A 25249-nucleotide genomic window follows, 5' to 3' on the forward strand; every position below is an offset into this window, starting at 1 on the left:
GGCGACGTTTCGACGAAATCCCATCCGTCATCATCAGGCCGGAAGAAACCCGAGACTCTAGACCTACACATACAGACACCCGCGAGAATCTACGAAAACATATATATATGTATATATATATATATGTATATAAAAAAGGTAAAGGTAAAGGTTCCCCCGCACATTCGTGCTAGTCGTTTCCGACTCTAGGGGCCGGTGCTCATCTCCGTTTCAAAGCCGAAGAGCCAGCGCTTGTCTGAGGACGTCTCCGTGGTCACGTGGCCGGCATGACTAGACGCCAAAGGCGCACGGAACGCTGTTACCTTCCCACCGGAGTGGTCCCCGTTTTTCTACTTGCATTTTTATGTGCTTTCGAACTGCTAGGTTGGCAGAGGCTGGGACGAGTAACAGGCACTCACTCTGCTACGCGGCACTCGGGATTCGACCCGCCAAACTGCCGACCTTCCGATCGACAAGCTCAGCGTCCTAACCCACTGAGCCACCGCTGAGCCACCACTGAGCCACACATATATATATGTGTGTGTGTATATATATATATATATATATATATATATATATATATATATATATATATATATATATATATATATGTGTGTGTGTGTGTGTGTGTGTGTGTGTGTGTGTGTGTGTGTGTTTTCTGAGGTTTTCGCGGGTGTTTGTATGTGGATCTTTGTTCATTCGGGTTTTTTCCCACGTAGAATTGAAGGTGTAGGAGCAACGTTTCGACGGAATCCCATCCGTCATCCTCAGGCTGTTTATTGATATATATACATATCCAGCACATTCTCTGACCAGAATGCTTTGAAACATGATTTTTTTTAAAAAAACAAAAGTGTTACGCACACACACACAAAAATTAGTTCCCCGTGATTTGACTGGCGACGACAAGGGGAAAGTGCAATTGGAAATGAAAATATTGATAAGAGCTGGTAAAACCAAAGAAACGTCTCGTGTGCTTCTCCCTCTGGAATGGACATTAATACTGTTGGAAGTGACGAGAGAGCAGAAACAAGGAGAATTCCTAGAGTGTCCCAGGATCCATCAACCTATCAACCCGGAAGTGGCCAGTGAAGGGGGTCCAGCCAATTCGATGTGGGAATGTGAATTAAATAAGAGCGGTGCGGGAAGGCGGGAAGACAGAAGACAATTCTCGACACAATTTTGTGGAGCGCAGGAGAGACCGGGGGCCGTTTTACGGCAATCGCTTTCTCTTCATTCAATTCTGAGCTATGATTTTAAGCCGGGACAAAGAGGAGAACCGAGAAGTCCTACCACTACTTTTTAGAAGCCTGAAGGGTGTAACTGGATTTTTTTAAAAAAAAATTTTTTTGATTAGAGCGCACACATTAAAACACACATTATCGATACACCTGGGATAAGAAAGAGATGTGTCATCTGGATCGTGAAACGAAACCAGGCCAACAAACGTGGCACCTACTCTTGACAATGTACTGCAGTGTCGCCTAAATTTCCAGGGCTACCTTACTTTGTAAAAATTTATACATATGTATAAATTTATACGTATAAATTTATACGTATAAATAAATACGTATAAATTTATAGGTATAAATTTATACGTATAAATCCCCAGCCTAGCAAGATGCCAACAATTGGGCAATAAAGATGAACCCAGCCGAGAATTTTGCAAGTTTTTCGCCCTCTGATGCTTTTAAGCTTCTAGAAATGAAAAGGGAAGCTATAACTGGCCAGCAATCCTACAAAACCGCCCCAAAATATTAGCTTGGCATTTTTTTTTTCTCATCCGCTTTTAAAGCAGTAAAGCAGATATAGAATGAATTATTTTTACAGCATTATTTTTACAGTATTTCTCTCTCTCTTTCTCCTTCTCTCTCTCTCTCTTTCTCTGAATTCTGGAAATTCAGGGAGACCAAAACAACTTTAGCTTGCTGGGAAAATAAGAACGTTGGTTTGTTTCCCTCACACAAGCACATAAGAGAGATACGGGGGCAAAAAAAAAAGGGCCATTTATAGACCGAACTTTAGAATCAAACGCCCGTTTGCCCAGCACAACCAAGTAAAAAATCAGCCAGGATAAATTTGGTCTTGCAAACGTTCAGAGTTGCAAAGGGAACGTTTTGACGGCTGAGGCCATGAAAGAGAGGAGTTGCGACGGGAGTTGCTAACAGCGCTGAAACGGGACCTGTTCTAACCAGAAACGCTTGCAAAAGAGGGCAGGGGGAAGGTAATGCGTTGGGAAATGAAAAAATGACATTTTTTTTTAAGGTCAAGAGCGGGAGAGGGGGCAAAGGAGGGGCTGCAATCCCGTTTGGGTTGAGAAGGGAGCGAAGAAATATTAGAAAAGGGGACGGGGGTGGGTGGGAAAGAGAGATAAAACTAAATATCCCAGGGAGGTGAACGTTAAAAAAAAACACACTAAAATTAAAAAAAACTTGCAAAGGCATTCCTGTCTTGAGTAGACAGAACCGGTCTTCCAAAATTGGACTTCCGCTCGGCGTCCAGACCAGGTCACTCCAAAATAGGTATGGATAATCTATTACTTGGAAAGCAGGAAGAGGCGGAGGGGAAAATAAAAAAAAACAACACAATATTGCATGGGAGACTTAATTAGCATCAAAAGGCATAAAAAAAACCCGGCTGTGCCCCATTCGTAGCCTAAGCCAGGAAATGGAATTTTTTTTGTCGCTGATAAAAACCAGCGGGCAAATAAGCCAGGAATCCTTAAAAGTTTTGTCACCTTACAAAAATTTGAGTCGTTCCAGATTGCAACCAAGCGCTGGAATTATTTTTTTTTTGGGGGGGGGAACCTGGCTAAATTTTGAGTGAATGAGCCCCCCCCATAGAGGCATTCTTCCTTCTTTTTCAGCAGAGACCCCCCCTGAGGGCGGGGAGGGGGGGGCAAGCTGCATGGATTAAGTCCTGTAACCAGATTTGGGGGGGGGGAGAAATGGAAAAGGCTAAGCTCTCCTTACAAGCATCGACCGCTGTGCTTTATCAAGGCCGTATCAGCTCTCTTCGCAGTCTTGAATTTCTGCTTTCCCTCGGAAAGAGATTTATGCAAAGGTTAAACACACACACACACACACACACACACACACACACACACGCACAAAGCCCAAGCTACAAAGACAGGAGTCTGCCGGAACGGCCTGCGCAAGAGCCAGTGGGATGAGGCTAGTTAGAAAGGCCAGACCAGTCCCGGCCGGCTCAAGGCTTGTGTGCGTGCGTGTGTGTGTGTGTGTGTGTGAGCCACCCAGGATGGAAAAGCTCTTGAACCTGGCCGCTCCGGACCCCCGCCCCAGCCCCAGCCCCATTCCGGTCCTACCTGGGCATTTCTCATCCTTATTAAATTATCAATGTTGCAAATTACAGTCCGTCTGCAAGAAACCAGATCTGGCGAAGCTAACCACCCGGGGAAGGGGAGGGGAGTGCTGTGCAAGGGCGAGGGTCACGCCGGGGGCAAGGAAAAGAGCCGCCACCTGCCGAGAAGAAAGGTGCTGGAATCGACAATACCGCCTCCCCACCCACCCACCCCTTCCTGGCTGAAAGGACAGGAAAAGTCAGAAGTTATTTGGGGACACCCGGCGGGTCACCCTTGCGAAGCCAGAAATAGAGGGAGGGGGAGGGAAGGGAGGGTGGGGGTGTTGGCAAATAGCCAGGAAGGAAGCGCAGAGGACGGGATGAGGAAGTGGGGGGGGGATCCAGCCAAGCTGGGAAACAGCATGCAAAGAGGGGCTGAATTGAAGATCCATAAATATCGGTTTGGTCCTGCCAGACAATATGTCCCCCTCCCCACACACACACACACACACGGCGGAAAAAGCTTGGTTCCTTCTCCGCAACGGCCTGTGCATCAGATTAAAAAAAAAAGGGGGGAGGTCGGTTTGAAGATCAGCACGCAAAGGAGGGGCCCGCGCTCGGAAACAGGCGAAACAGTTTTCCCCCGCTCTTGCCAGGTTTTCGAGGGGATCCCGAGGATCCAGGGCGATCCATCGGACTCTCCCCGAAAAGCAGAGGCTTCCTTGCGCACCCGGGGTGGGTGGTGGGGCGGGGTGGGGTGGGGTTGAACTCCGAAAGACGTCAACAAAAGAGAAAGAGGGAGAGGGGTGCCAAGGGCAGAAAGTCAGAAGCCCTAGTCGGAAAATCCAAATTTTTTTCCCCTCCCCACCCTCCTGTTTTGTCCTGTTTCAACCGGATCAAAGGCGAGATCCCTCAATTCAACCGAGAAGCCGGTGCCTGAAGTTTGGAGCGAAGATACGGACGGAGTCTCCACCAGCCCCAAAGAGGGAAGTCCGCAATATTTGCAAAAAAAAAAAAAAAAAAAAAAAAAAACAATACACACACACACACACAAAAAGAGAAAAAAGTCAGCAAGAAGAAAAATCAGTAACCCTTTCGGATGTCCGCAGGGTTGAAGCACGGAGTTGTTGCAACCCGAATTCCGCCGAGAAGCGCACGGCTGCCAAAACAGAGCTTTCGACTTTTTCCACATACTACGCTTCCGCCCCCCCCCGCCAGCCCCCCCAAGCTTGAAGGATGTACAGTTTACAGGCTCCAAAAAAGAGGGCAACGACAGGCTTGTTTCGTTGACTAAAGTGCACACGATGGGCCCAGGAGGAGGAGGAGGAGGAACTGGATTACGGAGGCGGCAGGAGACAAGGTTAGATGGTGTGGTAATGCTGGCGCAGCCTGGCCTGGAGGAACTCGTGGGTCAGGTTGTGTCGAGTAATAATGCCCACAATCTGGAAGAACAGTGGGGGAGGGGGGGAGGAGAGAGAGAGAGTAAAAAAAGGCAAGTGAATTTGTCAAGCGTGAAAGCCAAAAAAAAAACAACAACACACACACACACACACAACAACAACAACAATTGGGTGTGTGTGAAAGCCCTAACAAGCAGGCATAGACATAGAATGAAGGCTACTGCTAAGTTTGTAAAGCCGCCCTGAGTCTTCGGAGAAGGGCGGGATATAAATGGAATTAAAATAAAATAAATAAATAAATAAATAAATAAATAAATAAATAAATAAATAATAACCCCAAAACAAAACGCCAGAGGCTTCGGCTTTTCTGAAAATCAGGCTGGGGACATTTTTCCAGCAGAAAATGGCTTCACCCTGCCTCGCCCTCTGCAGTTTTGCAGAATATTCCTGTTTTTTTTTCCCGCCCCCCAGCAACTTTCCCCCCAAATTAGTTTATCCGAATTCGGCTCAGAGGGGACGGTAGTCCCGTTCCGCGGAGGTCTAACTCTCAAGGAATGGGACAAGGGGAAGCCCAACCTGTCAAACCGGGCCAAAGAAACCCACGTTCCCAGCGGGAAAATGGCACCCAAATACCGCCCCACCCCACCCCCCCGCTTCCCAAAAAAGTTATTTTGAAATTTCAAAGCGTGCTCTTCTCTCAAACTGAAGCAGAGCTGGAAGGGAAGTGGATTCTGCTCTCCGGCAATAATTCCTCCGGTTTTAGAATTAGCCCCAAGATTAGTTTCCAAAAGTTGGAATGAAGATTGCCGGAAGAAACATCAACAACCTAAGATACGCAGATGATACCACTCTAATGGCAGAAAGTGAAGAGGAACTGAAGAGCCTCTTGTTGCGAGTGAAGAAGGAGAGTGCAAAAGTTGGGTTGAAACTCAACATTAAGAAAACCAAGATCGTGGCATCCGGCCCTCTCAATTCCTGTCAAATAGATGGGGAAGAAATGGAGGGAGTGACAGATTTTATTTTCCTGGGCTCCAAGATCACTGCAGACTGGGACTGCAGCCAAGAAATTAAAAGACGCTTGCTCCTGGGGAGGAAAGCCATGACAAATCTAGACAGCACACTAAAAAGCAGAGACATCACCCTGCCAACAAAAGTGCGTATAGTCAAGGCTATGGGCTTCCCAGTTGGAATGTATGGCAGTGAAAGCTGGACCATAAGAAAGACCGAGCGCCAAAGAATTGAGGCCTTTGAACTATGGTGCTGGAGAAGACTCTTGCGAGTCCCTTGGACCGCAAGGCGATCAAACCGGTCAGTCCTAGAGGAGATCCACCCTGACTGCTCTTTAGAAGGCCAGATCCTGAAGTTGAAACTCAGATCCTTTGGCCACCTAATGAGAAAGAAGGACTCGCTGGAGAAGAGCCTCATGCTGGGAAAGGTTGAGGGCAAGAGAAGAAAGGGACGACAGAGAAGGAGGTGGCTGGATGGAGTCACTGAAGCAGGAGGCGTGAGCTTAAATGGACTCCAGAAGATGGTAGAGGACAGGAAGGCCTGGAGGAACGTTGTCCATAGGGTCGCGATGGGTCGGACACGACTTTGCAACTAACAACAACAAAAGTTTCCCCCCTCTGAGTAAAGACTCTAAAGCAGGCTTGTTGAAGTCCTCAAATCTTTTTAAAAGATTGACGAGGTTGGACAGCCCCTGCTCTCAAGTGGCCTTTGCGGCAAGTTCAACAAATCCGGAGTTACAAGCCGAGAACATTTCATCCTGGGCCACCTTGAGAGCTCCAGCGCCATTTATGGGCCTGCAGCGCCATCTGGTGGGGAAACCTCAACCTCTTTCAACCCCCCGGTTCAACTTTTCAGCAAGGGCAAAGTACAGATCGATGGGGAAGAAATGGAGGGAGTGACAGATTTTATTTTCCTGGGCTCCAAGATCACCGCAGATGGGCACTGTAGTCAAGAAATTAAAAGACGCTTGCTCCCCAGGAGGAAAGCCATGGCAAATCTAGACGGCACACTAAAAAGCAGAGACATCACCCTGTCAACAAAAGTGCGTATAGTCAAGGCTATGGTCTTCCCAGTTGGAATGTATGGCAGTGAAAGCTGGACCCTAAGAAAGGCCGAGCGCCAAAGAATGGAGGCCTTTGAACTCTGGTGCTGGAGAAGACTCCTGCGAGTCCCTTGGACTGCAAGGCGATCATACCGGTCACTCCTAGAGGAGATCAACCCTGACTTGCTCTTTAGAAGGCCAGATCCTGAAGCTAAAACTCAAAGACTTTGGCCACCTAATGAGAAGGAAGGACTCACTGGAGAAGAGCCTCATGCTGGGAAAGGTTGAGGGCAAGAGAAGAAGGGGACGACAGAGAAGGAGGTGGCTGGATGGAGTCACTGAAGCAGGAGGCGTGAGCTTCATTTAAGATATCCAGAAGATAGTAGAGGACAGGAAGGCCTGGAGGAACGTTGTCCAGGGGGTCGCGATGGGTCGGACACGACTTCGCAGCTAACAACAACAACAAAGTACAGATCGGATCAGAAAAGAGGCAGGTTTTTTTTTTCTCCGAAGACTCGGCCGGCAAAGACTCACCTCCCCGACGGCATTCACCACCGGCAAGTGCCTGAGCCCCATCGTCCGGAAGAGGTTGAAGACTTGGGAGATGTGAGCATCAGGAGAGATGGTGAAGGGGGAAGGGTTCATGTAAGGCGTGACGTCCTGTTGGGGAGAAAAACGCTCGGTGACTTTCGGGTTCAACGTTTTTATGAGTTTACCGAAATATAAAATACTGAAAGACGAAGAGAAATGAAGATGCTTTCCCCCCCCCTGTTCTTCTTTATCCTGCAATTTTTCCTCTTCCCCTTTTCCCCCTTTCATTTTCGAAAGCTTGCGACGTTCGCAGAGGAATTTATTTAGGCGAACGAAACCTCGCCAAAGTCTGCCTTACGAGTCTCTCACCATTTGTCCTCTGTACCCTGTTCTGGATAGGCAACCTCCAAAAACAAAACACAGAGGTATGGAAAACGGGCTAGAAAAAAAAAATCCAAGACATGCAGAAGTGTCTTTTCTAGGAAACAAGATAGAAAACGCAGCAACTGCCTTACCACAATCATGCGTGGATTCAGGAGCGTAAGATCTAGGTCATGGATGTCCGGATAGCGTGGGTAATCTTCTGACATCTCTGCATACGAGAGACGAGGCTGGCTGGCACTCTGAGACAGGGTGAAAGAAGAAGAAATAAAAACACCACTTCTCTCAACGTGCTGCAATGAAAATCCTAACAGGGCTACTGGTTGAAATAATAATAATAATAATAATAATAATAATAATAATAATAATAATAATAATAATAATAATAATAATAGGGACGCAATGGCTCAATGGGTTAGGACGCTGAGCTTGTCGATCAGACGGTCGGCAGTTTGGCGGGTCGAATCCCGAGTGCCGCATAGCAGAGTGAGCACCTGTTACTCGTCCCAGCTTCTGCCAACCTAGCAGTTCGAAAGCAGGTAAAAAGGCAAGTAGAAAAACAGGGACCGCTCCGGTGGGAAGGGAACAGCGTTCCGTGCGCCTTTGGCGTCTAGTCATGCCGGCCACTTGACCACGGAGTCGTCCTTGGACAAGCGCTGGCTCTTCGGCTTTGAAACGGAGATGAGCACCAGCCCCTAGAGTCGGAAACGACTAGCACGCGTGTGCGGGGGAACCTTTACCTTTACATCATCATCATCATCATCATCATCATCATCATCATCACCATCTGGACATTAATGTAAGAATCTCTCCTGTCCCAGAAAAATCTGCTGGATTATCATCTATTCAGACAGCCCGGTCACTTCTTAGTCAGAACTCACCGACTGATTCTCAGCGTAGCAGATTCCTCGGACAAGTAAAGTGACCAGCTGCGAGCGCAAGATCAAGCCGTGGAAAGTCAGAGGCCGGAAGCGTTCCTCCATTGTCCACTCCTCGCTGGGGGACTGGTCCGGATACAGATTGGGATAGGGAGTGTATCTGGAAGGAACCACACAACGTCATTATGGATAGATGGATGGATGGAAAGATGTAATGGAAGGAAGGAAGGGGAGATGGGATGGATGGATGGATGGATGGATGGAAGGAAGGAAGGAAGGAAGGAAGGAAGGAAGGAAGGAAGGAAGGAAGGAAGGAGAGAGGTGATGGAAGGGGAGATGGGATGGATACATGGATGGATGGAAGGAAGGAAGGAAGATGGGATGGAAGGGGAGGTGGGATGGATGGATGGAAGGAAGGAAGGAAGGAGAGATGGGATGGATGGATGGGTTGCCTTTATCAGCTTCTAAGACATTTGCTCCTTGGGCAGTCAAGGAAGAGCTTGAAGGCAACTTGAGCAAATTAGGATCCATGAAAGATCTATCCAAAATTAGCTGGTTTTTCCCCGCCAAAATCTTTGACATATAAGAAGCGATCTACTAATCCTGCTGGCTGGACGCAGTGGCCTCTCCACCCCGGCAGCCAAGGGTCTGCGCCCACCCCCGCTGTTCCAGGGCGTTTAGTCCTTTAAAAAGACGGAAAGCGCCGCCTTCGCCATGCTCACTTCCGCTCCAGCATCTGCTGCAACATGTCCTCCGTCTCCGGGGGCTCCTCGGCCCCACTGTGGTCATCACACACATTCCTCAACTCGCTGGAGGGATACGACTTCATGGACTGGCTGCGTTTACGCTGCTCGGCCGCCCGGGTGAGGATGCTGGATTTCTGGAAGAGGGAAAGCGGGACTCAGTTTACCCGAGGATCATTTCAAAGGAACATCCGGGACTCTTTCATCCAAGTCAGCCCCCAAGAATCAAAAACGAGATCCGCCTGTCTACTCTTAAGCACGCTGCGGCCATTTTAGTTACGCCTAAAAAGATTTTTAAAAAAACGACCCCATTTTGAGAGGAGATGACGGGCACGGCCGCGGCCTTTCTCTGCAACGCAACAGAGGGGTTTGCTGGTAGGTTTTTCTTGAGATTTTTTTTTCCAGTTTTTCAGTTGAGCCCAGAGATCTGAAATTCTCTCAGAACAGAACCCTTAACCATTCAGGCTTGGAATCTCAGTTTAAGCGAGCTGAAACCCTGTTCGGCTTTCATTTCGCTGAGGTTAAAAGAGGCAACATTCACGCACAACCAAATTCTTCAGAACTGAGACATCCCTGTGAAAGCTGGTTAAGCCGCCCCTAGTTAGTCTCACAAGCTCACAGTCAACACATACTAACACACACACAGACACACACACACACACAGAAAACACATAAAACTAAAAAAATCTATTTTATTGAAAACTGAGCAATGGACTCACTAATCCAGGGGTAGGCAACCTTGGCTCTTTTATGACCGGTGGACTTCAACTCCAAGAATACCTCAGCCAGCCATGCTGAGGGGAAAGGGAGAGGTTTCCAAGCTGAGCCAGGCTGGCTGAGGAATTCTGGGAGTTGAAGTCCACGAGTCATGAAGGGGCCATAGTTCCCCCATGCTGGCTGAGGAATTCTGGGAGTTGAAGTCCACGAGTCATGAAGGGGCCATAGTTCCCCCATGCTGGCTCAGGAATTCTGGGAGTTGAAGTCCACGAGTCATGAAGGGGCCATAGTTCCCCCATGCTGGCTGAGGAATTCTGGGAGTTGAAGTCCACGAGCCATGAAGGGGCCATAGTTCCCCCATGCTGGCTGAGGAATTCTGGGAGTTGAAGTCCACCAGTCATGAAGGGGCCAAAGTTTCCCTCATGCTGGCTCAGGAATTCTGGGAGTTGAAGTCCACCAGTCATGAAGGGGCCAAAGTTTCCCTCATGCTGGCTCAGGAATTCTGGGAGTTGAAGTTCACCAGTCATGAAGCGGCCAAAGTTTCCCCCATGCTGGCTCAGGAATTCTGGGAGTTGAAGTCCACCCATCTTCAAGTTGCCAAGTTTGAATGTTCTAGGACAGGGATAGGCAACCTTGGCTCTTTTATGACTGGTGGACCTCAACTCCCAGAATTCCTGAGCCAGCCAAGCTGAGGGGAAAGGGAGAGGTTTCCAAGCTGAGCCACGCTGGCTCAGGAATTCTGGGAGTTGAAGTCCACCAGTCATGAAGGAGCCATAGTTCCCCCATGCTGGCTCAGGAAATCTGGGAGTTGAAGTCCACCAGTCATGAAGGGGCCACAGTTCTCCCATGCCGGCTCAGGAATTCTGGGAGTTGAAGTCCACAAGTCATGAAGGGGCCATAGTTCCCCCATGCTGATTGAGGAATTCTGGGAGTTGAAGTCCATGAGTCATAAAAGAGCCAAGGTGGCCTACCCCTCCACTAATCGATATTTGCTGTGGTATCTGCTCCAGAGGAACAAGGCAACCATCGGTCGAAACTCACCTTGAACTTAATGTTGTTGCTAATCAGCTGGTCCCACTTCATAAACTCTTTCTCGTAGGCCCGGTTCTCGGTCACCACCGGGAAGGCGTGGTGGACCGTGGTGCGGAGAATGCTGACCAGGGACTGGATCCGGGTGTGCGGGTAGACGTACATCAGGTTGGGCTCCATGATGTCGCTCGCCCTGAGCCTTGGGTGACAGAAAGGTTGGGGTTAAATCAAAAGCAGGCTTTTGAAGCCGCCAGGCAACTTGACTGCAAGCTGGCAGACGTTCCCAGCCTTAAGATCCGCCGACCTTACTTGTCCATCTCTGTTCTGGCTTCCCACTCCAGCAAAGGGACCCCACGCAAGGCCACGTAGATGTCGTAAATCCCTTGGTTGAAGAGGTCGCCGGTCCACTTGGCCACCTGCAAACGGAAGGGGGAAGAGGCTAGAGTTGGTTTCGTTCCGATGACCCTCTAACTCTTCGCCGATCCCGATTCTCACTTTGACTGGAGGAGTTACTCGAAACGCCTCTGTTTGAATCAACCTGGGTCCAGTTGCCCTGATTTAACCTGCGCCGTGGTGGCACCGTGGTTTAGAGTGCAGTACTGCAGGCTGATTCTGCAGACTGCCGGCTGCCAGCAGTTCGATCCCGACCGAAGGTCGACTCGGCCTCAAGGTCGACTCGGCCTTCCGTCCTTCCGAGGTCAGCCAAATGAGGACCCAGATGGTTGGGGGGCAAAATGCCGACTCCGTTAACCGCTTAGAGAGGGCTGCAAAGCACTGTGAAGCGGTATGAAAGTCTAAGTGCAATTGCTACGGCTACTCAGATGTTTTGGGCCTGGCGGATAGAATCTTCACCTTGATTTTCACTTTGGGGAGAAACCGACCTGCAGTCCGTAGGACAACGACCCTCGGCCAACCCCAATTCTCATTTTGACTGAAGGAGCTACGTGGGGTGCATACCAAAACATCTCGGCTTGAATAAACTGGGGTCCAGTTGCCCCAATTTAAGCCTTTTTAGGTAAGGGGGGACAGGTGTCTGAACACAGCTTCCGTGACATAATGTATGGTTTGACGATGCTGGCCTGTCATTGTTCCCACCATCTGGGAGGACTCAATAATAATAATAATAATAATAATAATAATAATAATAATAATAATAATAATAATAATAATAATATTGTTATATTGGTGGAGCAGTGGGCTAATGCCTCCTTAAGTAACACCAGCAGCCTGCAATTAGTGCAGGTTCGCATCCCACCAGGCTCAAGGTTGACTCGGCCTTCCATCCTTCCCAGGTAGGTAAAATGAGGACCCAAATTGTTGGGGGCAATTAAGCTGACTTTGTAGTAATGCCGCTTGGGGGGGGGGCAAATCCCTAATAAGCAGGCATATACATAGAATGAAGGCTACTGCTAAGCTTGTAAGCCGCCCTGAGTCTTCGGAGAAGGGCGGGATATAAATGGAATTAAAATAAAAAATAAATAAATAAAGTTGGGAGGGACCTTGGAGGTCATCTAGTCCATCCCCCTACTCAGGCAGGAAACCCTACGCCATTGGAGACAAATGGCTGTTCAGTCTCTTCTTAAAAACTTCCAGTGTTGGAGCACCCACAACTTCTGGAGGCAGCTGGTTCCACTGGTTAATTGTTCTCACTGTCAGGAAGTTTCTCCTTAATTCCAGGTTGCTTCTCTCCTTGATTAGCTTCCATCCGTTGCTTCTTGTCCTGCTTTCAGGCGCTTTGGAGAATAGCTTGACTCCCTCTTCTTTGGGGCAGCCCCTCAGATACTGGAACGCTGCTATCGTGTCCCCCCTGGTCCTTCTCTTCATTAAACTGGACATACCCAATTCCAGCCACCGTTCCTTATATGCTTTAGCCCCCGGCCCCCTGATCATCTTTGTTGCTCTTCTCCGCACTCTTTCTAGAGTACTCGTGTTTCCCAAAAAATAAGATTGGGTCTTAAGATTAATTTTTGCTCCAAGGGACACATTAGGGCTTATTTTTCCAGTTAGGGCTTATATTCGGGGAAATACGCGGTACTAAATGCATCAGGCTGGTTGATGATTTTATCTGGGGCTTGAGGGATGGGCTTCTATTGGGAGCAGCCTGAAAAAAATCACGCTGGGGCTTATCTTCCGGTTGGGCCTTATTTTCGGGGAAACGCGGTACATTAAGCGGCTCGTAGAAGACAGAATAACAAGGTTAAGGAGGGACCGTGGAGGTCTTCTAGTCCAAACCCCGTGCTCAAGCAGCAGACCTAATGCCATTCTGGGCAAAGGGTTGGCCAATCAACCGATCCCCAAAGGCACAGGGGGACATCCTAGCGATCCCCAGAGGGTTAAATAATAAACCTTTATTGTCAAAGTACAACATGTGTACATTGAGATTAGCTGAGCCTCCCCCCGTGCTCTCTCTTCCCCAACACAGTGACAACAAACCCTCCATCCTACCACACCATGTGAACCAACTACACCACACACCACACACCTCCCAAGTCAATTCTGCATAAGTTCACAGAGATTATATCCCATTTAAAAGCCTAACAGCCCACGGATAAAAGCTATTTTTCAGCCTGTTGGTACGGCTGGCTATACTCCTATATCTCCTACCGGATGGTAGGAGAGTCAAGAGATACCATCCAGGGTGTGAGTCGTCCCTGATAATCTTCCAGCTCTCCAGTGTTGGGGCATCCCTGTACACCGCCCTGAGTCCTTCGGGAGAAGGGCGGTATAGAAATATTAATAAATTAAATTAAATTAAATCCACAGCATCGAGGCCCCGAAGGCTGTAGGGACTCACCATCAGGGTGATCATGATGGGCAACCCGTAAGTGATCTCGTTGGTCGACTCGATCAGGATGACGGTGAGGCTGATTGACATGCGGACCACCCCGCCCAGGAAGGCGGCCGCTCCAATCAGAGCGAAGGTGCCGGAGTAGACGTGATCCAGGCCGATGTAGCTGGGAGGGAGGAAGGAAGCGAGAGCAGGGCGGTTACGAGGGGGGTGGGGGTGGGGGTCAGGGAGGCCTTTGGAGCCGAGAGGGGTGGGGGAGCGAGGCGGGGAGACGCAACCCACGAAAGCCAAAGGGGGCACCTTTCCAGGAGGTTGGCCACTAGGCGTCCGTAAGAGGCCCCGCAGAGCAGCGCCGGGACAAAAAGACCGCTCGGCACAGAGATCCCGTAAGTCCAGCAGGACAGCAAGAAGTAGAGGGAGAAAAACAGAGAGAGGGTGACAGGGCTGAAAGTACCTGGAAAAGAGGGGAGAAGAAAGAAGGAAGGGGGTTGAGCAGCAGCCGAAGACAAAAAGGCAAGCCGAGCCAGCACCCCAACCCCTCTTTTCAATGCTGAAAGGCTCTGTGGGGTGGGGGGTCCAGCTTACTTGATGGACCGTCTCCCCCCCACGGGGACTGGCCCGTGCCACCCCTGCCGGGAAGAGAAGGCCTGGCGTGTCGGGTCCCGTCAACCCAAGTATTCTGGCGGTGTGTGTGTGTGTGTGTCCAACAGGAGGGCCTTCTCTGCGGGGGCACCCGCCCTCTGGGACGTCTTGCCCTGCCTGCCCCACCCCACACACACCCAATGTAAGGTTGGCTGCCAACCCTCCTATCTTTTCATAAAGGCCCAAAGACGTGGCTGTGCCAGTCTGTGTGTGTGTGTGGGAGGGATCAGCGCCAAGGAAGTGGTGGACTGAATAATTACAGATCCCACCTCCCCCTCCTCTCTGCCCCCCACCCCCACCCTCCCCGTGGGTCTTCGGTTCGAAGGTCTGGTTTTAACTTTTTTTATGTTTTAGATCTGATGCAACTGCAAGCCGCCCAGAGTTACGCTGTGGCAAAATGGGTGGCCAATAAATTTTGTAGGTAGATGGATGGAGAGATGAGAGAGAGAGAGAGAGAGAGAGAGAGAGAGAGAGAGAGAGAGAGAGAGAGAGAGAATTAGATATGTGTGAGACCGACGGACGGACAGATAAAACGGGCGGATAAATTTGAGAGATGATAGCTGATGGATATAGATACAGATAAATGACAGAGATAATGTGTGTGAGATGTGTGTGAGATAGATAGATAGATAGATAGATAGATAGATAGATAGATAGATAGATAGATAGATAGATAGATAGATACATAGATAGATAGATAAGATAGATAGATGACAGATTTGAGAGATGATAGATGATGGACACAGATACATGACAGAAATAATTAGATGTGTATGAGATTAGATAGATGGATGGATGGATGGATGGATGGACAGACAGACAGACAAACAGATTTGAGAGATGATGGATACATGACACAAAGAGAGAATTAGATGTGTATGAGATCAACGGACGGATGGATAAAACAGACGGATAAATTTGAGAGATGATAGATGATGGATACAGATACACGACAGAGAGATAATTAGATGTGTGATAGATAGATAGATAGATGACAGACAGATCTGAGAGATGATAGGTGATGGATACAGATACATGACAGAAATAATTAGATGTATATGAGATTAGATAGACAGATAGATTTGAGATGATAGATAAGATACAGATACACGACAGAGATAATTAGATGTGTTTGAGATGATAGATAGATAGATAGATAGATAGATAGATAGATAGATAGATAGATAGATAGATAGATATAGAATTAGATATATTTGAGAGATGATAGATAGATGACAGAGAGAGGCAATTAGATGTGTGTGAGACAGACTGATTGATGGATTGATCAGTTTGCTGGCGGCTGAGGCCAGCAAAATTAGACTTAAAGTGGCAGTGGTTCAAAGTACGAACACAGATATGGGTGGAAGTTGATTAAATCTTAGATAAATTCCATCAACAGTTTATCTTTCCACCCTCATCTCCCAGCCAAGAGGGCGATCCGAATGGATCTCCACAAGGAGGTGGACAACGTGGCCGTCTCTACAGAAAAGGCTAGTTCTTGTGCAAGAGAAACTGAGACAGGGTAAATTTAATTGCTAGCCAAGTCCCCCAGAGGCAGGAGAGGACGACTTAACAACCTCATTCATTCCGTTTCCGACCAAACATGAGAATTTGAGATGCCCTCGGCGTGCGTGTGAACTGCCTGGAAGCCGTTGGCCGCCTTGGAGAAATTTATTTACCCCCCCGAAGTTTGTTAAGCATGCACGTCCCCCAAGCACGAATTCCAAGACCAGCTGCCTGAATTTCCTCTCAGATTAGACTTCTCCCAATTTCTAACCCTAAGGGATGCGGTGTGGCTCAGTGGGTTAGGACGCTGAGCTTGTCGATCAGATGGTCGGCAGTCTGGCGGGTCGAATCCCGAGTGCTGTGTAACAGAGTGAGCGCCCGTTACCCGTCCCAGCTTCTGCCAACCTAGCAGTTCGAAAGCACGTAAAAAGTGCAAGTAGAAAAATAGGGACCACTCCGGTGGGAAGGGAACAGCGTTCCGTGCGCCTTTGGCGTCCAGTCATGCCGGCCACATGACCACGGAGACGTCCTCGGACAAGCGCTGGCTCTTCGGCTTTGAAACGGAGATGAGCACCGGCCCCTAGAGTCGGAAACGACTAGCACGCGTGTGCGGGGGAACCTTTACCTTTTAATTTCTAACCCACACCTTGGGAAGCCCCTGCCCGACCCAGCAAGGAAGGCGAGGAGAAAAGCGGAGAAGTTAAATCCGTTCTCTGCCTCGCAAGCCACTCACCCTCCTGGTGAAAGAGCTGCAAGATGGCCGACTCCTGCGGGTTGAAGAACAAGGTTGCCATGTCGTTGTAAGTCTTATTGTGACAGAAAAAGGTCTTGATGCTTGAATTAACCTCCTCCGATGAAGAATCCTTGACAAAAAAAAAAAAACAACAAGCGCCACTTTTGACTCTGGTTCCAAAATCGTGTCAAGTGTCCCCAAAATTTACCAAATCCCAGGCTGTTGACTCTTCAAGCCGGCACCTTCACTCGGGACCATCCCGAGGTTTCCACCTCTTGGGCTTCAGTTTCAATATTTCCCCACTAAGTGGAAGCCCAGGTAGTCCTTGACTTACGACAGTTCGTCTAGGGACTGTTCAAAGTTACGACGGCAGTGGAAAAAAAAGCGATTTATGACCATTTTTCACACCTATGACCGTTACAGCATCCCCGTGCTCAGGTGGACAAAATTCAGATGCTTGGCCACTGACTCACGCTTGTGACGGTGGCATTGTCCTGGGGTCATGGGACTGCCGTTTGGTGACCCTCTGACCAGCAAAGTCAATGGGGAAGCCAGACTCGCTTAACGGCCGTTTCCCTAACTTAACCGCTGCCGGGAATCACTTAAGAGCTGAAGCAAGCAAGTTTGTGGAATTAAGATGCTTGCTCCTGGGGAGGAAAGCCATGGCAAATCCAGACTTTTAGTAGCGCAGTATTGGAAGAAGGAAGAACTGCCGACTATAGAAGAGTGGACTTTAAAAGTTTCTAACTTGGCGGAAATGGCAAAGATTTCAGCGTATTTGAAAGACCAATCGCAACAGAGATACATTGTGGAATGGAGGAGATGGATTGAATATATCCAGAATAAATATGGGACTAAAAAGTTTCATTTAGCATTTGAATAAGTAGTGGATCTATATGATGTATAATTAGTTAGTAGTTATTTTATTAATATTTGGACGATGGAGAGTTAAAGTGCGATAGAACAATGTTTTATTGTTGTTAGCATATTCTAGATTATGCTTGTTTGTATTTTTATACCCTGTATTCAGCTCTGGGAGGTCGTGGAGGGGGGAGGGGAGGGTAGGGAGGGGTTGGGGAGAGGGTTTTTTTGTATCCAAAAATGTACTGTAAAACTTTTCAATTAAAAAAAAAAGACGCTTGCTCCTGGGGAGGAAAGCCATGGCAAATCCAGACAGCACACTAAAAAGCAGAGATGCCACCCTGTCAACAAAAGTGCGTATAGTCAAGGCTATGGTCTTCCCAGTTGCAATGTACGGCTGTGAAAGTTGGACCGTAAGAAAGGCTGAGCACCAAAGAATGGAGGCCTTTGAACTGTGGTGCCGGAGAAGACTCCTGCGAGTCCCTTGGACTGCAAGGTGATCAAACCGGTCAGTCCTAGAGGAGATCCACCCTGACTGCTCTTTAGAAGGCCAGATCCTGAAGTGGAAACTCAAACTCAAGGTCTTACTGATGGTTTTTAAGTCCTTACATGGCATGGGTCCGGAATACCTCGGGGACCACCTGCTGCCGGCGTCGACTCCCCTCCGCCCCGTGCGTTCCCACAGAGAGGGCCTCCTCAGGGTGCCTCCAGTCAGAGAATGTCGGCTGGTGGCCCCCAGGGGGAGGGCCTTCTCTGTGGGCGCTCCGGCTTTGTGGAACCAGCTGCCGGTTGAGCTCCGGATGGCACCGGATCTCCGCTCCTTCCGGCGTGGGTTAAAGACCCATTTATTTGAACAAGCTGGCCTGGCCTGATGGGGAATCATTTAGGGTTTTAATATTTATATATATATATTATTGTTTTTATTGTGGGCAATAATTTAATTCTTTAACTTTTGTATTTTTGTAGTTTTAAGATATGCCCTGTTCACTGCCCTGAGTCCTTCGGGAGAAGGGCGGTATAAAAATTTAATTAAATAAATAAATAAATAAATAAATACTTTGGCCACCTAATGAGAAGGAAGGACTCACTGGAGAAGAGCCTCATGCTGGGAAAGATTGAGGGCAAGAGAAGAAGGGGACGAAAGAGAATGAAGTGGCTGGATGGAGTCACTGAAGCAGGAGGCATGAGCCTAAATGGACTCCAGAAGATGGTAGAGGACAGGAAGGCCTGGAGGAACGTGGTCCATGGGGTCGTGATGGATCAGACACGACTTCGCAGCTAACAACCACAAACCGCTGCCGGGAATCACTTAAGAGCTGAAGCAAGGAAGTGTGTGGAATGGGGCAAAACTCGTTTAACAATTGTCTCACTTAGCCAGAGAAATTTGGGGGGGTCCTCTGTGGTCGTTAAGTCAAGGACTACCTGTATCTATGCTCTAAAATGGAGTCCCCTCCCCAACTCTGAGGGAGATTGTGGTTGTGATGGGGCTCTACAAACATTTCTCTAATGTGACTTTCCAAAATGGAAGGGTGGGTTTCAAAAGGACGTGGCGGGCCTTGGGGGAAGAAGGGACCAGGGGAGGCATGAAAGCGGCCTTCCAATATTTGAGGGGCTGCCGCAGAGAGGAGGAGGGGAGAGGGTCAACCTGTTCTCCAAAGCCCCCAAAGGCCAGACAAGGAAGAACGGATGGAAACGGATCGAGGAGAGATTCAGCCTAGAAAGGAGGAGGAATTTCCTGACTGCAGGAACAATCCACCGATGGGACAGAAGTTGCCTTCAGACGTTGTGGGGGGGCTTCATCACCGGAGGCTTCCAAGAAGAGATGGGGCAGGGCAGGGGGTCTTCAAACTCGGCCCATTGATGACGTGGACTTCAACTCCCAGAATTCCTCAGCTCAGCCAGGCACGTCCACAAGGGCCAGGTTTGAAGACGCCTGGGGTAGGATCTCCTGCTTGGGCGGGGGGGGGTTGGACTAGATGACCTACAAGGTCCCTTGTTACTTCAAAAAAAACACCCAGCGGGGACATGGCGATGCCCGTCCCTTCTTTCGAAGGCCTTCCTCTCGGCGTCGGCCTGACGCCTTCTCCGCTCACCTGCAGGCTGAAGGAGGAGCTGTTGTCCCCGGGCTCCGCGGAAGAGAGCGGCCGGCATTCCCCGAGCAGCATCGACGCGACAAAGATCACAACGGTGGTTGTGAGGCACACCAACAGGCTCTCCAGGACTCTGCAAGCAGCGCAAAGTGCACGAGAAACGTTCAAGGTTGGGAACTCCGCACGGACATCCTCCGAGTCACGACGGCCGAGACGCCCGCCATATCCCACATCTCGCTGAGCTGGGGGATTCCCCCCCCCAAAAAAGCCTCGATTTGAGGCACGGGTAGCCCCCGACGTACGAACACAAGTGAGGCCTACATTTCTGTTGTTAAGTGAGACATTTGTCAAGGGGCCCGGTTTTGCGACCTTGCTTGCCACAGTTCTTAAGTGACTCCTTGCAGTTGGTAGGTTAGTAACCCGGTTGTGAACTTTGCTTGTCGGAAGGTCGCAAAAGGGGGTGGGGGGGTCACCTGACCTCCGGGACGCCACGATGGTCGTAAGTGTGAGTCAGTTGCCAAGCGGATGAATTTTGCTCACATGACTGTGGTGTGTGTGTGTGTGCTACAAAGATTGTAGGTGTGAAAAAATGATCATAACTTTTTTTTCCAATGCTGTTGTAACTTTGAACGCTCACTAAACGAACCGTGGTTAAGCCAAGGATTTGCTGTGCTGAAGGTGAAGATGGCCTGATGGTTTTTCTCCTTATGGCGCCCAGGGCAACATGGGAATGGTGTCCCTCACATTGACCCACAGGCCCACCTGTACGCAGAAAACCAAGTACAAGGCAGTCCTCGACTTACAGCCACTTGTTTAGTGGCCATTCACAGCTACAACGACTTATGACCATTTTTCACGCTTACGACCCACGGTCCGGTGATCAAAATTCAGAGTGCTTGGCAACCGATTCACATTTGCGACGGTCGCAGTGTCCCGGGTTTCCCCCCCCCCGCCATGCCCTTTTGTGACAGTCCGACAAGCGAAGTCCGTGGCGAAGCCGGGTTCACTTTAGAACGGCGCTGCTCACTTAACAACGGTGGCGATTCACTTAGCAAGCACGGCAAGGAAGGTCACAGAACGGGGCCAAAAGTCACGTAACGTCCTGATTAGCGACAGGCTCAGTTGTGGTTGTAAGCTGTAGCTAGCTGCAGCCAGTCCCCTTCACCCACAGCCGATGTCACCCCAACACAGCCTGGCACCCCAACACCGGCTACTGTCACAAAGACGCGTCCCATCTTCTGGTTTACAGAGAGTAATGCCGATGCCCATCACGCACAGCCAAGGCCCCGGTACCTGACCACCTTGGGCTTGGGGTGGATGTTCCTCATGCGGTATTTTGCCAGCCTCTTGTTGATGCAGTTGAAGGTGGCCCCCAAGAGGCCCCCGCCGACCCCCATCAGGATGAAGAAGGCCAGGTCCACGATGGTCCACAGGTGGCACTTTTTGTTAGACTCTGGACACTGGGGGTAGAACATGCGGAAAACAAAGGAGGGTGGGTGCAAATTCCTTGCATGTTTTAGGGTCACAATCCAGCTTGGTCCTGGAGACCCCCATCGAGGCTCCGAGGAGCCACCGTTGCTTGTCTTGGAAGGCCCTGTCATGGTTTCGACTGACGAGCTGAGGCGTTCCAATCTCTTTATTGGAAAAACGAATGCATCAACTCGGCACGTATGAAAAGCGAAACCAGCTCTGGAAACCCCCAAGCCAAAACCCCGTAGTAAACGTATAGAATTCCCCCCTCCCATCCCTGCAGAGGTCACAGGGCCCCAATTTGGAGCCATTAGATTGTTATGAGAAAATGTCTCCGAGTCGAGTCAGACATCTGGCGAATCGTCCTTGATTCTCACGGTCTGCCTTATCTTTGCAGCCTGCGTTATATTTCCCCATCTCTTCCCGCCCCCTCCGCAAGTTCATTGGCAAGCTAAGAAGCAATCAATGTTGCACCAGCAAAGCGAGGTTCGAGCTAGACGCACCCCCCCCCCCCGATCTGGAAACCCCAGGGGAAGGAATGACTGTTAGCCGAGGACGTTTTTCGAAATTTCTTTTAGAAAAACGAATTCTTTTCCCAATCAAGGGAAAGAGACTCAAAGCCAAGTAAGGCCTACCTTGAACTCTCCAAAACTCAGCAACCCCGGCAAATGGAAAGACCCCCAGCTTCCAAACTGAATGCCGGAACGGAAAAAGTTGAGGGTGAAGGTGGCGGACATGGAGCAGAAGAGCTGGAAGGGAAAGACGCAACACACACAACCTAGGTCATTCCCAGGATCTGTGCGGCAACGTTCGAGGTCCAAAGCTTGCCTACAGATCCTCCTCGACTTACAACAGCTTTTTTAGTGACTGTCTGAAGTTACCACCGTGCCGAAAAAAAGCGATTTATCCGCGTTTTTCACACTTAATCACCGTTGCTGCATCCATTCGTGGTCATATGACCAAAATCCATATTCTTGGCAACGGGCTCATATTTATGAGCTGGGGTGTGTTTTTGTGTGTTGTGTGCGTGTCATGTGTTTCCCTTTTGCGACCAAACTCAAGGGGGAAGCCAGATTTCACTTAACCATCGTGTTAATAACTTCACTGCGGCGACTCGCTTAGCGACTGGGGCAAGCAAGGTCGTAAAAGGGGGGGGCAAAACTCACTTAACGAAAGTCTCGCTTAGCAACAAAATATCTGGAGGCTTAACTGTGGACGCAGGCCGATGCTCAGAGTGAAAAGGCTCGCTCAGACTCCGCCAGGAAGCTGTGAAAATGGGAGGGCAGAGTCTCCCATCGCAGACACACACAAACACATACACACACACACACACACACACACACACACACACGGGTTGAGCTGAGAATTTGGCCTCCTCACCACTTTCCACGTGAGGCCCTGATTCCAAAAGGACGACCCCTCTTCCAGGCTGAACAGCATCCCTCCAATGGGGGCCCCGAAGGCTGCAGCCACCCCAGCGGCTGCCCCAGCAGAAACAAAATCTCTTTTGTCCCTAGGAGGGGGAAAAAAACACAAAACAACAACAAAAAAAACAACAGGCAGCGTCTCAGGCAGAAAGGACGGACACGGGAACAGCATCGTGTTTTCCATTTTCCATTGGGAAAGGCAAAAGGCATTTTTAAATAATAATAATAATAACAATAACAATAACAATAACAATAACAATAATAATAACAATAATAATAATAATAATAATAATAATAATAATAATAATAATAATTTGGAAGGGACCTTGAAGGTCATCTAGTCCAACCCCCTGCTCAGGCAGGAAACCCTATACCATTTCAGACAAATGGCTGTCCAGTCTCTTCTTAAAAACTCCCAGTGTTGGAGCGCCCACAACTTCTAGTGGCAGGTTGTTCCACTGGTTAATTGATCCAACTGTCAGGAAGTTTCTCCTTAGTTCCAGGTTGCTTCTCTCCTTGGTTAGTTTCCATCCGTTGCTTCTTGTCCTGCCCTCTGGTGCTTTGGAGAACAGCTTGACTCCCTCTTCTTTGGGGCAGCCCCTGAGATACTGGAAGGCTGCTATCCTGTCCCCCCTGGTCCTTCTCTTCGTTAAACTGGACATACCCAATTCCAGCAACCGTTCCTTATATGCTTTAGCCCCCGGCCCCCTGATCATCTTTGTTGCTCTTCTCCGCACTCTTTCTAGAGTACTCGTGTTTCCCAAAAAATAAGATCGGGTCTTAAGATTAATTTTTGCTCCAAGGGACACATTAGGGCTTATTTTTCCAGTTAGGGCTTATATTCGGGGAAATACGCGGTACTAAATGCATCAGGCTGGTTGATGACTTTAACTGGGGCTTAATTTGAGGGATGGGCTTCTATTAGGAGCAGCCTGAAAAAAATCACGCTGGGGCTTATCTTCCGGTTGGGCCTTATTTTCGGGGAAACACGGTACATTAAGCGGCTCGTAGAAGACAGAATAACAAGGTTAAGGAGGGATCATGGAGGTCTTCTAGTCCAACCCCGTGCTCAAGCAGCAGACCTAATGCCATTCTGGGCAAAGGGTTGGCCAATCAACCCATCCCAAAAGGCCCAGGGGATCTCCTAGCGATCCCCAGAGGTTTAAAGCTCTCCTTCTCGGATCCTCTTACCGCTACCCATGCTGGCTGGAAGCTAAACCACGGTCTGCTTAGTGGCGGTCTGTCAGAAGAGCTTCAGCTGGCTAAAGGCACTGGCAATCTGCCAAGACGGGCGTGTAGTTCAAAACATCACACAGCAATTAGATTCTCGGAGTAGCAAATACGGCCTTGGATTCAGAGACACGAGAGCCGCAGATCTGGACGGCTTTAAAAGGGGTTTGGAAAAGCTGGCGGGGATCACCCACAGTATTCATACCCGTAACCTGCTGCCGTGTTTCCCCGCAAAATAAAACCGGCTCTTATATGAATTTTTGCTCCAAGAGACGCATTAGGGCTTGTTTTCCAGCTAGCTTTTATTTGGGGGGAAATACGGTACTATGAAAGGGACGCGGTGGCTCAGTGGGTTAGGACGCTGAGCTTGTCGATCAAAAGGTCGGCAGTTGGGCGGGTCGAATCCTGAGTGCCGCGTAGCAGAGTGAGTGCCTGTTACTCGTCCCAGCTTCTGCCAACCTAGCAGTTCGAAAGCACGTAAAAAATGCAAGTAGAAAAATAGGGACCACTCCGGTGGAAAGGGAACAGCGTTCCGTGCGCCTTTGGCGTCTAGTCATGCCGGCCACACGACCACAGAGACGTCCTCGGACAAGCGCTGGCTCTTCGGCTTTGAAACGGAGATGAGCACCGGCCCCTAGAGTCGGAAACGACTAGCACGCATGTGCGGGGGAACCTTTACCTTTACCTTATGGTACTAAATGCCTCCGTCTGGCTGATGATCATAATTGGGGCTTATTTTGGAAGTCGGGCTTATATAATGAGCGCCCTGGAAAAAAAATCATGCTAGGGCAGACATGTCAAACATGACCCGCAAAGTGGTTTCATGTGGCCCGCGAAGCCATCCTGGAAACAGTGAGGGAACGGCCCCCACTGCCTTGGCCCTGGCCCAGAGACCCTCCTTCTGCCAGAGACCCCCAGATCTGTCCCACTCCTGCCCAGGCCCCCATAGGCACCCTTGATGCGAACGATGTAGAGCTGGCCATGCCCACCCAGTAGGCCATACGCACTCTAGCCACGCCCACCCAGTAGGCCACGCCCACCCAGGCCATACCCACCCGGCCCCCTGAGGGCAACCACAATGCTGATGCAGCCCTCAATGAAATTGAGTTTGACACCCCTGTGCTAGGGTTTATTTTCCAGTAGGGTCTTATTTTGGGGGAAATACGGTAGTAGGGCCTTGGAAAAACCTGAGGGGAAACAATCCAGGTGGGTTACTAGCTGGAGGCTTTTTAAGAGCCAAGCAGATTGCACAATTCGAAATTTCAAAAAGAAGAGGAAAATAAAGAACTTCTCCATCCATCGGTGTCAAGTCGTGGTCCGATGGCTGATTGGCAGCCAATAACGAAGGCACCCATTGATCTCAACCGCTTCTCTAAGAGAGCCAGCATTGTAACCTTAGTAAAGGTAAAGCTTCCCCCGCACACGCGTGCTAGTCGTTTCCGACTCTAGGGGCCGGTGCTCATCTCCGTTTCAAAGCCAAAGAGCCAGCGCTTG

General features: G+C 49.4%; 1 protein-coding gene across 1 annotated transcript in view; it reads right to left on the minus strand.

The window, feature by feature from the left end:
• Positions 1-3522: 3522 nt before the first annotated feature.
• The window catches only part of CLCN6 (chloride voltage-gated channel 6), a gene marked incomplete at its 5' end in the record, with an annotated part of 30832 nt that continues 9105 nt past the window's right edge, over positions 3523-25249 (minus strand). Inside the window, 14 exons of the mRNA XM_083375561.1 lie at positions 3523-4721; positions 7264-7389; positions 7776-7883; positions 8523-8679; positions 9242-9399; positions 11021-11207; positions 11318-11424; positions 13803-13962; positions 14097-14250; positions 16678-16807; positions 19632-19761; positions 20922-21088; positions 21734-21847; positions 22479-22611. Of these exons, the coding sequence (XP_083231687.1) occupies positions 4641-4721; positions 7264-7389; positions 7776-7883; positions 8523-8679; positions 9242-9399; positions 11021-11207; positions 11318-11424; positions 13803-13962; positions 14097-14250; positions 16678-16807; positions 19632-19761; positions 20922-21088; positions 21734-21847; positions 22479-22611 (1912 nt within the window). The 3' untranslated portion in view covers positions 3523-4640. The remainder of the gene's footprint in view (positions 4722-7263; positions 7390-7775; positions 7884-8522; positions 8680-9241; positions 9400-11020; positions 11208-11317; positions 11425-13802; positions 13963-14096; positions 14251-16677; positions 16808-19631; positions 19762-20921; positions 21089-21733; positions 21848-22478; positions 22612-25249) is intronic.

Source organism: Vipera ursinii (assembly GCF_947247035.1).
Source record: "Vipera ursinii genome assembly, chromosome: 17".
Lineage (NCBI taxonomy): Eukaryota > Metazoa > Chordata > Lepidosauria > Squamata > Viperidae > Vipera > Vipera ursinii.